Raw genomic sequence first — 16,643 nt, 5'->3', positions numbered from 1 at the left:
GAGAGTAAATTTAACCAAGTCCTAATCTTTGAGAGGGAAATGAATTGGACAGAATGATAGGAGAGAGATTAAAAAAAAACAAAAAAATGGAAACACAAAAATTTAGGATTAAGAAGTGAAACACTTAAAATTACATAAGTTTAAAGATATTATTTTGAGAAGAAAATGATAGGAGGACAGGAGGGGAGGGATAGAAAGGAAACATAAATTTGTGGAAGCAAGGGAAAAAAACAAATCTTTTAAATAAGGATACAGGTGGACCCATTACAATAATGAGATGTACAAGTTGTTATGTCGAAAAACGAACTTTACAACTTTGGGGGGGGAGTTGGTGGGGGGACGGGAGGGATGGCAAGGGATGAGAAAGGGAAACAAAGGAGGAGGCTACAATGCTTGATAAGAAATGTACTCATTATTTTGCCCATGTAATTGTAAACCCTTTGTTCAGTATGTTCACAATAAAAATATATTTAAAATTAGTTACTTGAAAATTATGTAGTTATAAACAGATAATACTGCTATTAAAGAAATTAAGCCTAAGAGGTTGTTGAGTAATAAATTTCTGGATGAAGTATGTACACAATTGGGAATAAGGAATAATAATTGACAACAGGCATATATCTGGGCATGAGCAGAGCAACAATTAAGTGATGAAAAAAAGAAAGAGAAAAAATGTAAACAACAAAAAAAGACCAAAAGATCAAAAGAGTTTAAACACACACACACACACACACACACACACACACACACACACCACACACACACTCACACACACACACACACACACACACACACACAAAAACACACCAAAAATAAAAATTATGAGAATAAAAAGAGTAACAGAAAACACTTAAAAATAAAAATTTTAAAAAAGGTTCAAAAAAGAGTTCTTTGATTTTTTGGTTTTTTTTTTTGGGGGGGGGGGAATGGGAAGACCCTATATCTCCCCTGTGTTTGTAACCATTCTCTTAGTGGAGTTTCTGGTATGCTTGTGGTGTTTGGTTTTCCTATGGCCTGATTGGTTTCTTAAGTCATTTTGTTTGGGCAGGCAGAAAATGCTCTGTGTTAGGCAGGAATTTCTGATCCTCCTTCCAGGCTAGTTTAGTGGGAGGGAGATCTTCTTTGAGTATCACAAAAGAGGGAGTTGGCTGTTTCCTTTAGTTTGGAGATGCTGTGATGAGGCTAGGTTCTGGGTAGGGTTGAGGCCTTTCAGTATACAGTAGCTTTTCCCTGAGGGGCTAGCTCCTGAGACACTCACAGATCCCAGCTTGAAGCCATTCTCAGGGTTTATGTTTACTGAATTTCAATTGTTTGTCTAGGCTGCTCCAGGGAGGGACAGACTTTGGCTCTGTTTACCCGGTGAAGAAAGTCACTCTTCTTAGGGCAGAGCTATCTTTAGAGGCCTGGGCTGGGTGACTTTCCCCTCGGTTGAACTGAGCCTGGTAGGTAACTTCTAGTTCCTATGACCTGCAAAATGACTCTTTTGTTTTCTTTCAAGGCCTGAGTTTGAGCTAGTTGCTCAGCCCAGCCTTTGTCAGTCACAAAAATGGAGATCTCCAGTGGGGGGGGGGCAAGGGTTGGCCTTCTCACCTCTGCTCCCTGATAAGGAATGAGGATGTCAGGGTTCAACTCAAGCCAGAGTCTTGATTCCTGGGTCATCACTGGTCTGCGATCTGCAGGATGAAGATATATGCTCCTTCTCAGTTCTTTCTGGTGGTGAGTAGAATCACCTAGTCCTCTGTTTCAGGCACCTTTGTCCTGGACTCTCTCTGTTGTAGGTATGGAGGCTACAGCTGCCACTGCCTCTGCATCTGCTGCAGCCACGGCTACTGGTAAGTGTTCAGATCTGTCTCCTTGCCTAGATTTTCGCTCTCTGGCCAAACTCTCTGTACTGTTATTGAACACTTGGTGTGATTCTCTACCCTAGGACTGTTCACTGGAACACTAAAACTGCTCTCTATGAGAGAGCTTGTTTGCCCTTCAGCTTCTCCTCTGCCATCTTCCTCTGAACACCCTTAACAATATTATGACATGATATTGTGACATCACATTCACATTGTGATATCACTGTGCCATTCTGTTTTCACCATCCTTTTTTGAAATCACATGTTAGAAATATCATGGGTTTTAGGACTTCTAGCTCCTTCCTTGAACATTTAACCTCATTGTGAACTAGTAGCAATAGAAATCAGACATGTGATTATAATATTGCAAACTCGTAGTGACATCACTATTCCATAGGTGACCTCATTACCACCGTGATATCACTAATCTCTTGCGTCATCACATTGCCATTCAGACATTTCAATCGGTTATAACCTCTTAGCACCTTTGAAAAAGCATATGGCCTTTGTGAAATCAAAATTCAATTCTTTTTTTTTTGTTTACCCTTCAGCTCCCTTCCCAGCCTCTCCCCTCCCCTCCACCCAATACTTCCCCCCCTGCACCCCCACCGACATTGTAAAGCTCATTTTTGTCATGACAATTTGAACTTCTCATTGTGGCAACCGGTCCACCTGAATTCTTAAACGACTTGTTTTTCTCCATCTCCTCCACAAGTTATACTGACATCAAATATAGTGAAAGTGGAGGTTATACTGTGGGGGAGAGACATACAAAGCAACAAAGAAATAATCTTATAAATGCGTTAGAAACACATGCATGAAAGAAAATAAACATTAAAATACATATCTAAGTGTTCATTTTCCTAACATCACATTATCTGACCTTTTCCGCTTGACTCATACATATACAAGATATTGCAAATAAGGGAAACATTGGGACCTGTGTTTCTTTGGGCCTGGCTTACTTCACTTAATATAATTTTTTCCAAATTTTTCCATTTCCTAACAAAGGGGGCAATGTCATTCTTTCTGATGGACGCATAGAATTCCATTGTGCATATATACCACATTTTCATGATCCATTCATCTACTGAAGGGCATCTGGCTTGGTTCCATATCTTAGCTATGGTGGGAGAAGATCTTTACTAGCCATACAACAGAAAAGGGTCTCATATCTAAAATATACTTGGAATTCAAAAATTAAATCCCCCCAACAACAAATCCTCAAAGAAACAACTGCCCAATAAATAAGTGGGCGAAAGACTTAAAGAGAAACTTCTCTGAAGAAGAAAGAAGGATGGCCAATAGACACATGAGGAAATGCTAAACATCCCTAGCCATAAAAGTAATGCAAATCAAACTAACATTGAGATTCCACCTCACTCCAGTTAGAATGGCAAAAATCAAGAACTCCTAACAACAACAGATGCTGGAGGGGATGTGGACATAAGGGAACCTTACTTCATTGTTGGTGGGAATGTCAACTTTTTCAACCACTTTGGAAAGCAGTATGGAGGTTCCTCAAAAGACTTCACATAGAGCTCCGCTATGACCCAGCAATCCCACTTTGGGGCATTTACCCAAATGTTTACAAACAAGACCACACTAAAGCTACCAGCACAACTATGTTTATTGCAGCATTATTTACCATAGCTAAGATATGGAACAAAATTCAATTCTTTACTCACATAATCATTATGGTCTAACAATTGAGATCAGCTACACCATTGTTATATTACAAACCCGTGGAGGCAGAATCACCAGTGTGACATCATTTACCAGTTCTCTCCTCATAACTTTGTCATGATGCCCTTGTGATACATAGGCCCTTTGTGATCTCATAATCTGTTTTTTACTTCATATATCTGGTATGACATGAGATGTTATAAATACACTCTGATATCTTGAAAATTGTGTCATCACTCTGTCAGATATCATGAGCATTGTGTCACATTGTGACATCACATACCTGTTGGGAGTTCATCACGTTTGGGCCAATGCATGACTTTGTAGATCTCACAATCCCATTCTGAATTCATATTCTCATTGGGAGTTAATGAAAATTGAATTCAAGTATGCCATTGTGACATCATCAACCCACTGTGACATCATAAATCTATTGTGACCTCATCACCGTTATGGCATCACCAACTAATTATGACATCAAAATATTATTATGATTTGATATTGTGATATCATATTGCCATTGCAACATCACCTTCTCATTGGGTTTTGCAAACCTATTATGACCTCAACATTTTACAAAATTCGTGGCCTTTGAGACTATTAATGTGACCTTGTATACTTATGATGTATAAAACAAGACAATCCAATGAGTCACATTGAAGAAAACATTATTGACACTAGAAATGGGCCTGCATTTACCTTGTCCTGGGCTGTACACTCAGTGACAAGCCAGCACCAACCACCAAATCTCAGATCTCCAATGGGCAGCCGCACACATAGTTTGGTCTGCAACCCACCACCCCCCCACACCCAAATTATCTCCAAAGCTCCAAACTTCAATAGTTAAGGCTTTATCCTTTTTCCTTACACCCTCCTTCTTTATAGACCTTTCCTAATTTACATTTTTTCCTTCCATCACTTACTTCTTCTCTTTAGGCCTCTCCATTATCCTTGGCCTACACTACTCTGGCCTGGTGGCCAATTGGCATCCTTACCTTCCTGCTCTCCCTCAAATTCTTCTCGCAGATCTTTCACCTCTTCTACCTCATCACTTCCTTTCTTCCAGATCTTCCCTTGATTTTCTCCAATTCCAATGCTCTGACCATGCAGCCTATATATAGGTTGAACCCCTCCATCATTCTAGAGGGTCTCCTGCCTAACAGTTTTCAACCATCACTTCACAAACTGCCTGTTCCCCAATCACTTCTTCACAGCTCATCATGTGAGGATGACATCCTACCCCCTCCAGCAGCATGCCCTGACCCTTTGGTGGTATGCCCCGTGCATTCCAAGGGCCAGGACATGGGGCCACATTGATTACTGGGCCCTGCTGTGTGTTATGGCCCAGTTGCTTTATACATCCACCACAGGTTTTCATGTGCAATCAAATCCTTGAATTCTTCTTACCAAATGCTAAAAATTCCCTTCTCTCCACCTAATGAACAGGCTTAAAATGTAAATTTAGTAGAAAACAGGTAAATTATAGAAACACTCGAGTTAGCACGAATTAACACTTAGCAAGTCTTACCCTTAAAGGGATCCGCTGAGTGTCTCTGAACAGTCCATCTTGCAACCTTCTTTGTATCTTGGTCCACTGTCTGTTTCACTTGAGACTGATGGATTCAATGCTGTTTTCAAGCTAATTTAATAGGCGACAGTGAAGTTAGAACCACCAAGTAATGTCCTTGTCACTTTGGTTCCAATTCAGGAACTTGATGCATTTTTACCCACACCAGGTGTCCAGGCAAGAAAGAGTAGGTGGAGTTTGTTTTTTTTTTCTTTTTTAAACTCAACTTCTTACTTAATTTCAATTACTTGAGGTCTAGCTTTTGAATTTATTGCTGAAGTGAGACTTGCTATAGAATAAACTGCATTTCTCACCCCAAAGAAATTTTCTTTCTAATTTTTTTTTGTAGGAAGATAGCGGAGGAGAAGCTGGAGGCTAAACAAGCTCTCTCATAGAAAGCAGTTTTAGAGTTCCACTGAACAGTCCTAAGCCAGAGAATCACACCAAGTGTGCCTTCACAGGACAGAGAGTTAGGCCAGAGAGAGAAAATCCAGGGAAGGAGACAGCCTTGAGCACTTGCCAGCAGCTGCTGCGCTGGTGCCAGCAGTGGCGTTGGGGACTGCAGCCGCCATACCTGAATCACAGAGATTCTGGGACAAAGGAGTCAGACACATCGGGCGAGCGGATTCTACTCAACACCAGCAAGAACCAACAAGGAGCAGACATCTTCATCCTGTAGATCACAGACCAGAGACGACCCAGGAACCAAGACTCAGTGTGAGTAGAAGCCTAACAACTTCATTCCTTCTCCGGGAGCAGAGGAGGGAAGGCCACACCACCCCTCCCAGTACTGGAGATCTCCATCTTGGATACCAAAAAAGCTCGGCGGAGCTGCTAGCTCCAACTCAGGCCTTGGAATAAATCTAGAGTCATCTAGCAGGTCCCAAGAGCCTAACCTGACCTGCCAGACTCAGCTCCACCCAGGGAAAAGTCACCCAGCTCCGGCCCCAGCCCCAGGAGTGGCTTTCTTCACGGGATAATCAGAGCCAGAGCTGCCACTCCCTTTAGCAGCTTTGACAATCAATTGAAATTCAGTAAACAGAAACCCTGAGAGTGGCTCCAGGCTGGGCTCTGTCAGTTTCTCACATACCATCCCCTGGGAAAAGCTACTGTTTGCTGAAAGGCCTCAACTCTACCCAGAACCTAGCCTCATCACAGCATCTTCAAACTCGAGGAAAAATCCATCTCCTCCCATTTTACTAACCTGGGAGGAGGATTGCAGAGCATTATTCTGCCTATTCAAAGAAACTGACTTAAGTAACCAACCAAGACAGAGGAGCACAAGCAAACCAGAGACTTCAACAAGAGGCTGGTTACGGACACAAGGAAGACCCTGGATTTTTCCCACCCCTCCCAAAAAAATCAAAGAACTTTTTTTTTGTTGTATCTTTTATAAAAAATTGTTTTTCTAAATATTTTTTAATCTTTAATTTTTACCTGTTTTGAACAAAATTATTTTCTAGTAAATTTTTTTCGTATTAGAATTTTAATTTAGGGGTATAAGTGTGTGTGCGTTTTTCTTCCTTTTTTGTTTTTTGTTTTGTTTTGTTTTCTGATTAGCTCTACTGAACTTCTGATCTTTTTTCTTTCTTTCTTATCCTTTTCACCTGCTCTTCTCTTTCGTTATTTATGTGACTTAATTGTGCTTTCTGCACATCCTCAGATAAACCCTTTGTCGATTTTTAAACCTTATCCCCCGTAGTGTACACACTTACTCCACAAATTTATAACTCAATTCAAAACCTCTTAGACTTAAATTCCTTAATAGAATTACTACCTCTTTATACCTATATAATATTTTAAATGATTTTACTTTTAAGTTTTTCACATCTCCTTTATATTCCTCCCCTTCTCTCATCATATTTATGTTCTTCTCTGAATACTTTGTTTTTGATTCTGAATAATATTATTAATTTTTACCTTTCTATTTTTTTCGGGTCCCTTTTTTTTCTCTTTCTCTTTCTTCTTCTTTTTCTCTCTCTCTACTTTCATACTGTCGAAGCTAGTTGCTGCTTTGAGATTAGGACTTAGTTAAAATAACTCTCCTTGTGCCTTCCCACATCTCCCTATTCCTATTTTTTACCCACATCTCTCCCTAATCCAAATAATTTCTGGTTTGCCAAATTCTTTGCGGTTCGTAGACCATTAATATATAGTTGTTTAATTTAGAATAGATGTATCTGTACAGATTCTATCTGCAGACTATTGACTGCAAATACAGACTTTGGTTGATGCTTGCCTTAAGAAAGTGTTCTAGAATAAAACTGGTGTTATTTTCATCCCAAATGGGCAGAGTAAGGCAAAAAAACACAAGAAAAATGGCAAGTATGGGTATCTCAACTCCCACTCATGATAATCAGGGGAGAGAACAGATAATGAATAATCCAGGAGAGAGTTCCCAAATAGCTCGAGAAACACTAATGGCAAACTTGATAAATGCAAAGATCGAAAACCTACAAAGAACTCTGTATGAGTGTGAGAGGGAGAGAGAGGAGGCAATCCAAAGTTTTATAAAGGAATATCATGAGCTTGCGAAGCTACTCAAAAACTGATACAGGATTTGGTGAGCAGCTTGAGAATACTCAAAGAGAATAGCAGGAATGGCGTGAGCAGGCTGAGAACACTCAAAGAGAACTACAGGAATCGCACGAACGGGAGGAAGCTAATCCAAGAGTAATACAGGAATTGAGAGAGCAGGATCAGAATACACATAGATCACTAAAGTCATTCATAAAATCCATTAACAAAGAGCTGAAGGAATTCAGGGAGACCACAAAGGGAATGCTGAATGGAACCCAACAGAAGGAATGGGAGTCCAAGGAAACCATAACCAATCAACTAAGTGATCTGAGAATAAACACTGAACACCAAATTAAGGAAGTAAAGAAGCTCATACAGGATCTAAAACAAAGTTTTAACAAATAATTTGAAGTCATAAAAGCTGACCAATTAGAAGGAAAAGAAATAAAAAACAAAGTAGAAAGCCTTGACAGCAGGTTAGACCATGCAGAAGATCAAATCTCAGGGATTGAAGACAGCCTAGATATTATAGAAAAGGAACATACAACAATTCAGGACAAATCAATGAAATATGAGAAATCTATCCAACACTTGGAAGACACCATCAGAAGGCCTAATCTAAGGATAATGGGTGTAGAGGAGCACCTAGAAACAGAAGTTAATACTCCAGGAAATTTGTTTAACAGGATCCTAGCAGAGAACTTCCCAAACATGCAAAAAGATCGGCCTAATCAGATAAAGAAGCTTTTAGAACTCCAAATAAACCAGACCAGAATAGGACATCCCACCACCACACTATAATCCACACAGGATCAATTCGGACCAAAGAAAAGTTCATTAAAGTTGTCAAGGATAAAAGATTAATCACCTATAAATGGAAACCAATTAGAATCACCTCAGATTTCTCAGCAGAGACAATCAAAGCAAGAAGAGCCTGGAATGATGTATGCATGCCCTTAAAACAAACAACTATCAACCAAGATTGCTGAACCCAGATAAACTCTCCTTCATAACTGAAGGTCAAATAAAAACCTTCCATAGCAAAGAAAAATTGAAACAATACATCTCCACCAAACCAGGCCTACTAAAGATTCTTAAAGACGTCCTACACATAGAAAACAAACGAGACCACAATAAAGGCCAAGAAAGTGCACCCAAACTGAGAATCCAAAAACCATAGGAAGAACCCAGTTTTGGCAGCCCCCAAGAAGGTGGATAACATGGTAGGAACTTCCAAATACCTCTCAGTACATTCTCTTAAGGTCATCGGACTTAACTCTCCAATTAAGTGACATAGACTGTCAAGTTGGATTAAAAAACAAGATCCTTTCATCTGCTGCCTTCAGGAGTCACATCTTGCCTGTAAAAACAAACACATTTTCAACGTTAAAGGCTGGAACAAAATTTACCAAGCAAACGGCCCCCATAAACAGGCGGGAGTTGCAATCCTAATATCAGATAAAATAGACTTCAAATTAAAATTTGTGAGAAGAGATAAAGAAGGTCGCTACATACTAATTAAGGGATCTCTCCTTCAGGAGGATATTACAATTCTAAATATCTATTCACCAAACAATGGAGCACCCAAATTCATCCAAGAAACACTAATTTCCCACAAATCCCAAATAGATTCAAAGACATTAATTGTAGGGGATTTTAACACACCACTCTCCCCACTAGATATATCAACTCGGCAAAAACTCAACAGAGAAACTCCAGATCTAAACAGCTGCATAGATCAACTAGATTTAACAGATATATACCGAATATTTCACCCAGCATCATCAGAATACACGTTTTTCTCAGCAGCACATGGAACATTTTCCAAAATAGACCACATTTTACGCCACAAAGCAAACGTCCAAAAATCAGAAACATTGAATTATACCTTGCATTCTCACAGACCAAAAGGGAATAAAATTAGAACTCAACACCAAAACTACCAAAGAAAGTCCGGTAACACATGGAGGCTGAACAACGCACTGCTTAATAACGAGTGGGTCAAGGAAGAGATTAGGAAGGAAATTCAAATGTTCATGCTATTCAACAAAAATGAGCACACAAATTACCAGCTCCTCTGAGACACAGGAAAGGTAGTACTCAGAGGCAAGTTTTTATCTCTGAGTTCCTACATCAACAAATTATAGAGATCTGAAACCAATAATTTAATGAGACATCTGAACCTCCTTGAAAAAAGCAGCAAGATAAACCCCAATCTAATCGAGGGAAAGAAATATTTAAAATTAAATCAAAATTAAATGATTCAGAATCCAAAAAACCTGTAGAAAGAATCAACAAAAAAAAAGAGTTGGTTCTTCGAAAAAATTAACAAAACTGACAGATCCTTAGCAAATCTTATCAGAAAAAGAAGAGAACACACCCAAATAAATAAACTCGTAGAGGAGAATGGAAACATCATCTCGGAAACAACCAAGATTCAGAATATTTTAAGGGAATACTTCTCAAAACTTTATGCTAATAAGTTTGAGAACTTGGCAGAAATGGACCTTTTCCTAGCACATATTGACATGCCAAAACTAAACCATGTTGAGTTAAACCATCTTAACAGGCCAATATCAAGCATTGAAATAGAAACAGCAATAAGAGACATGCCAGCTAATAAAAGTTCAGGACCAGATTGTTTTACATCGGAATTCTACAAGGCCTTCAACGCTGAGCTCTCATCAATTCTCCTCCAACTCTTCAATGAAATTAAAAGAGAAAGTTCACTACCGAACACATTCTATGAAGCCATCATCATCCTCATTCCAAAACCAGGCAGGGACTCATCAAAGAAAGAGAACTACAGACCCATTTCTTAGATGAACATTGATTCAAAACTTCTCAACAAAATTTTGGCCAATTGACTTCAACAATTCATCCAAAAAACAAGACACCACAATCAAACAGGATTCATTTCAGGGATGCAAAGCTGGTTCAATATACGCAAATCAATTAATATTATTCATCACATCAACAGGAGCAAGGATAAGAACCACATGGTTGTCTCAATAGATGCATAAAAAGCATTCGACAAGATCCAACACCTCTTTATGATGAAGGTTTTGGAAAAATTAGGAATCCATGGAACATTCATCAATACAATAAAGGCTGTATATGACAAACCTACAGCCAGCATTATACTTAATGGTGAAAAACTATAGCCCTTTCCTCTTAACTCAGGAACAAGACAAGGATGCCCACTCTCTCCACTTCTCTTCAACCTAGTATTAGAATGCCGAGCTTCAGCAATAAGACAAGATGCAAACATAAATGGGATCCAAATATGGAAAGAAGTAATAAAACTCTCCCTCTTTGCAGATGATGTAATCTTGTATTTAAAGAATACCATAGACTCCACTTCCAAATTACTCAAGCTGATTCAAAACTTTGGCAAAGTAACAGGGTATAAAATTAACGCCCCCAAAACTATGGCTTTTATGTATGCCAACAATGAGAAAACTGGGCCTGAAATTAGGAAAGCAACTCCATTTGTAAAAGCTCCACAAAAAAGGAAATACCTAGGAATTAACTTTACCGAAGAAGTGAAGGACCTCTGTGATGAAAACTCTGAAATCTTAAAAAAGGAAATCAAAACAGAACTTTGCAAATGGGAAAAACTCCCATGCTTCTGGATTGGAAAGATTAACATTGTGAAAATGGCAATACTTCCAAGGTTATCTACAAATTTAATGCGATACCTATCAAAATTCCAACCTCATTCTTCAAGGAAATAGAAGAGCCAATCCAAAAATTCATATGGAACAATAAAAGACCCCAATTAGCAAAAATGCTCCTCAAAGAAAGAACACTGATGGAGGAATATCAATACCAAATTTCAAAGTCTACTATAAAGCCGTAGTAATCAAAACAGCTTGGTATTGGCACAAGAACAGACCTCAGGACCAATGGAATAGAATTGAAAACCCAGAAATGTACCTAGAGACCTATAGCCATCTAATCTTTGATAAGAGAGCTAAAAAATAGAATGGAAGAAAGACAGCCTCTTCAGTAAATGGTGCTGGAAAAATTGGTTAACTACTTGTAGAAAACTAAAGCTAGATCCTTATGTATCACCCTGAACCAGAATCAACTCCAAATGGATCAAAGACCTCGGAGTCCAAGCAGACCCTCTGAAAACATTACAGGATGGAATAGGAGAATCCCTAGGATTCCTTGGTGCAGGCCAAAATTTTCTGAATAGATACCCGGAAACACAACAAATCAAAGAAAGTTTGGACAAATGGGATTGCATGAAGTTATAGAGTTTCTGCATGGCAAAGGACATAGCTAGCAAGATCAATAGAAAGCCCACAGATTGGGAGAAGATCTTCACTAGTCATACAATGGACAAGGGTCTCATATCTAAAATATGTTTGGAACTCAAAAAATGAAATCCCCCAACAACAAATCCTCAAAGAAACAACTGCCCAATAAATAATTGAGCTAATGACTTAAAGAGAAACTTCTCTGAAGAAGAAAGAAGGATGGCCAATAGACACATGAAGAAATGCTCAACCTCCCTAGCCGTAAAAGAAATGCAAATCAAAACATCTTTGAGATACCAACTCACCCCAGTTAGAATGGCAAAAATCAAGATCTCTAATAACAACAAAAGCTGGAGAGGATGTGGACAGAAGGGAACCTTACTGCGTTGATGGTGGGAGTGTAAACTTGTTCAACCACTTTGGAAATTTGTATGGAGGTTCCTTAAAAGACTCCACATAGAGCTCCCCAATGATCCAGCAGTCCCACTTTTGAGCATTTACCCAAATGTTTACAAACAAGACCACACTAATGCTACCAGCACAACTATGTTTATTGCAGCATTATTTACCAAAGCTAAGATATGGTACCAACCCTGATGCCCCTCAGTAGATGAATAGATCAAGAAAATGAGATATATATACACAATGGAATTCTATGCCTCCATCAGAAAAAATGACATTGCCCCATTTGTTAGGAAATGGAAAGACTTGGAAAAAATTATATTAAGTGAAGTAAGCTAAGCCCAAATAAACATAGGTCCCATGATTTCCCTTATTTTCAATATCTAGTATATGTATGAGTCAAGCAGAAAAGGTCAGATAAGGTGATGTTAGGAAAATGAACCCTAAGATATGTATTTTAAATGTTTTTTTTTCTTTCACTCATTTGGTACAATTACAAGATTATTTCTTTGTTGCTTTGTATGCCCCTCCCCCACAGTATAACCCCTGATTTCACTGTATTTGATGTCAGTATAATTTGTGGAGGGGAAGGGTTAAAACAAGTCGTTTAAATAATGATACATGTGGACCTGTTGCAACAAGGGGAAGTACAAGTTTTCATGACAAAAATGAACTTTACAACTTGGGGGGCGAGGATTGGGTAGGGGGAGGGAGCCTGGGAAGGGATAGAAAGGGTAAACAAAGGAGGAGGCTATAATGCTTGATAAAAAATGTACTAACTATCTTGCCCATGTAAATGTAACCCCTCTGTACACTATTTTCACAATAAAAAATTTCCTTCTAACTGGATATAATTTCTTATTTTATTTTTGAACTTTTTATTGTTATCCTAATGTCTCTTTATTTTTAAACACTTTTTTATTATTCTTATTATGTTTACATAGTTGTACAAAGAAATTTCCATCCTACAAAACAGGACATGAATACAAGTTGTCTGACAACATTGTCACCCATCCATCGTAACCCTTCCCTTCTCACACTTTTTGTAAAAATTGAGTTAGGTGATTACATATATTTCACCTATTTCATAGTATTGTGGAATTGTGATACTTAGTTACAGTCAAAAACACATTTTAACTTTGATAAGGCAAATTATCATTATCATTATCATCGTCTAAAGTTTGTTAATTCAATGTTCTTTGACAATGCAAATTATTTTTTCCACCTCAGGTGATGTTTACATTCTTTTCCTTTTCCTCTTTCCCTCTTTTCCTCTCATTCCTCCCTTCCCATTACTGTGTTTGGGTTACTCAGTTATTTTTCTTTTATGTCCAGTGCAGCTGATGGGTCCCTTTGTTGTATGTTGTTCCATTTCCCACTTATTCTGTTCCTCCTCCTGGCTTCCCTCCATTTCGTGCACATTTCTACCATCTACATGGTCAAGAACATGGATTCATTAATATTGATACAACAAAATGAGTGACTGTCCTTTTTTCCTCGTGTCCTGTTTACTTTGTCATACTTTCTTGCATTTTGGCTTTACCATCAATGTATCTTGTTTTTTGGTGGGGGTGTTCTGGTGGTGGGCCCTGAACTCTGGGCGCTGTCCCTCAGATCTTCAGCTCAAGGCTAGCGCTCTACCACTTGAGCTACAGTGAACTTTCGGCTTTTTTTTTTCTTTTTGCTTACGTGGTGCTGAGGAATTGAACCCAGGGCCTCATGCATGCAAGGCAAGAGCTTTACCACTGAGTTACCTTCCCAGCCCATCATCCACGTATCTTTGTTCTTGGCTTACCTCACTCAAATAATTTGGTCTAGTTTCATCCATTTCCCTGCAAATGCCATCATTTTGTCCTTTCTAATGGCTACATAGTATTCTATTGTATAGGTACCACAATTTTTGGATCCAATTATCAATAGTGGCTCATCTGGTTGTTTCCAAATCTTGGCTATTGTGAACAGTGCTGCAATAATCATAGAGGTGTGTGTGTGTTTGTATAGTGGTTCCTGTTGTTCAGCGTAGATGCCTAGGGGTGGTATGGCCAGTTCATAGGACTGGTCGATATTTAGCTTTCTTATTTTTATTTTTTTTTTTTTGTCAGTCGTGGGGCTTGAACTCTGGGCCTGGGCGCTGTCCCTCAGCTCTTCAGCTCAAGGCGAGCGCTTTACCACTTGAGCTACAGCGCCACTTCTGGTTTTTTGGTGGTTTATTGGAGATAGGAATCTCACGGTCTCTCCTGCCCGGGCTGGCTTTGAACCGCGATCCTCAGATCTCAGCCTCCTGAGTAGCTAGGATTACAGGTGTGAGCCACCAGTGCCCGGCTCGATATTTAGCTTTCTGAGGTACCTCCAGACTGCTTTCCAAAGTGTTTGTATTAGTATACATTCCCATTAGCAATGAAGTAATTTTTTTCTCTCTCTTTTCATCCCTTCCAGCATTTGTCATTTACTGAATTTAGGATGTGGGCCATTCTGACTGGGGTAAGGTGCTATCTCAGAGTTGTTTTTATTTTCATTTCCTTTACAGCCAGGAATGATGAACATTTCCTCATGTGTTTCTTTGCCATTTTTATCTCTTCTTCTGAGAATTCTTTCTTTAACACCCTTGACCATTTCAAGATTGATTTGTTAGGTTTGTGAAGGGTTAGTTTCTTGTGTTCACCATATATAATGGTGAACTTCTCTTATATATATCTGATAAATATTTTTCCCAATTATTTGGCTTTCTTTCTAGTTTGGTTGTTATTTTTATCTGTCCCATTTATCAAATCATTCTCCAATTTGTTGTGACCCTGGGAATCTGTTCTGGAAGTTCCTGCCTGTGCCTATAAGTTCAAGTGTCTCTCATACTATGTCCTACAGTAGTTTCAGAGTTTCAGGCTTGATGTGAAGGTCTTTAATCCATTTTGAGTTGATGTTAATGCATGGTGTTAGGCTAGGGTCCACTTTTAGTTTTCTGCATGTGGCGAGTTTTCCCAACATCAATAGTTGAAGAGGTTTTGTTTCTTCCACAGTATGTCTTTTGCTCCTTTGTCAAATTATCAACTGACTGTACATATGCGGCTATATTTCTGGCTCCTCTAACCTGTCTCATTTATTTTGGGGTCTCTTTTTGTGCCATTACCAAGCTGTCTTTGTTATTATGGCTCTATAGTAGAGCTTGAAGTCCTGTATCATGATCCCTCCTGAATTCTTTCTTTTGCCTAAAATTGTTTTGACTATGCTAAGTCTTTTGTTGTTCCATATGAACTTTTGGACTATATTCTCTATTTCAGTAAAGTAGGTCATTGGAATTTTAATGGGAATTGCACTGAATGTGTTTATTAATTTTGGCAGTATGGCCATTTTCACCATATTAATTCTGCCTATACAGGAACATGGGAAGTCTTTCCATTTCTTGGTAGCCACTATGTTTCATTTTTTAAGGCTTTTATAGTTTCCATGAAATAGACCCTTTAAATCTTTGTTTAGGTTAATTCCTAGATACTTTTTTTGAGATTATTGTGAACGGGGTTGTTTCCTTGATTGCCATTTCTGCTTGTACATTGTTGCTGTACAGAAAGGCAACTGTTTTAGGTGGGTTAATTTTGTATCCTGCTACTTTGCCAAATTGGTTTATAAGCTCTAAGAGTTTGGGGATGGAGCTTTAGGGATCATTAATTTATAAAATAATGCCATCTGCAAAAAGAGATAGTTTGTCTTCTTCCTTTCCTATGTGGATCCCTCTAATGTATTTTTCTTGCCTTATTGCTCGTGAAGAATTCCAGAACTATGTTGAAGAGGAGTGGAGAGAGTGGGAATCATTGCCTTGTTCCTGTTTTCAGGGGAATTGGTTGTCGTTTTTCCCCATTAAGTATAATATTGACCTTTGATCTGCCATGTAAGGCTTTTATTGTCTTATGAAATATTCTTTCTATTCCTATTTTTTCTGGAGCTTTTAACATGAGCGCTGAATTTTATCAAAAGCCTTTTCTGCATCAATGGAGATAATCATGTGGATCTTGATCTTGGATCTGTTGATGTGATGGATTACACTTATTGACTTACAAATGTTAAACCATCCCTGCATCTCTGGGATGAAGCCTAATTGGTCATATGTATGATTTTTTTATATGTTTCTAGATTCTGTTGGCTGCAAGTTTATTGAGGGGCTTTGCATCTGTCTTAATTAAAGTGATTGTTGTGTAGTTCTTTTTTTTGTTGGGTCTCTGCCTGCTTTGGGGATGAATGAATGAATGGGGATGAATTCATAGAATGAGTTTGAGATTACTTCCTCTGTTTCTATTTCTCTGAAGAGCTTGAGGAGTATAGGTATTAGTTCCTCTTTAAAGGCCTTATAGAATTCTGTAGTGAATC

The 16,643-nt window shown here is 38.6% G+C and overlaps 1 protein-coding gene across 1 annotated transcript in view; it reads right to left on the bottom strand.

The window, feature by feature from the left end:
* LOC138834309 (vomeronasal type-2 receptor 116-like) overlaps positions 1-1,659 on the bottom strand; it is a 32,323-nt gene extending 30,664 nt beyond the window's left edge. Inside the window, exon 1 of the mRNA XM_070032979.1 lies at positions 1,591-1,659. Within this exon, the coding sequence (XP_069889080.1) occupies positions 1,591-1,659 (69 nt within the window). The remainder of the gene's footprint in view (positions 1-1,590) is intronic.
* Positions 1,660-16,643: the final 14,984 nt, after the last annotated feature.

Source organism: Dipodomys merriami, unplaced genomic scaffold (assembly GCF_024711535.1).
Source record: "Dipodomys merriami isolate MVZ:Mamm:240054 unplaced genomic scaffold, mDipMer1.0.p SCAF_211, whole genome shotgun sequence".
NCBI lineage: Eukaryota > Metazoa > Chordata > Mammalia > Rodentia > Heteromyidae > Dipodomys > Dipodomys merriami.
The sequence above is the reverse complement of the archived record's forward strand: the minus strand, read 5'-3'. Positions and strand labels throughout refer to the sequence as shown.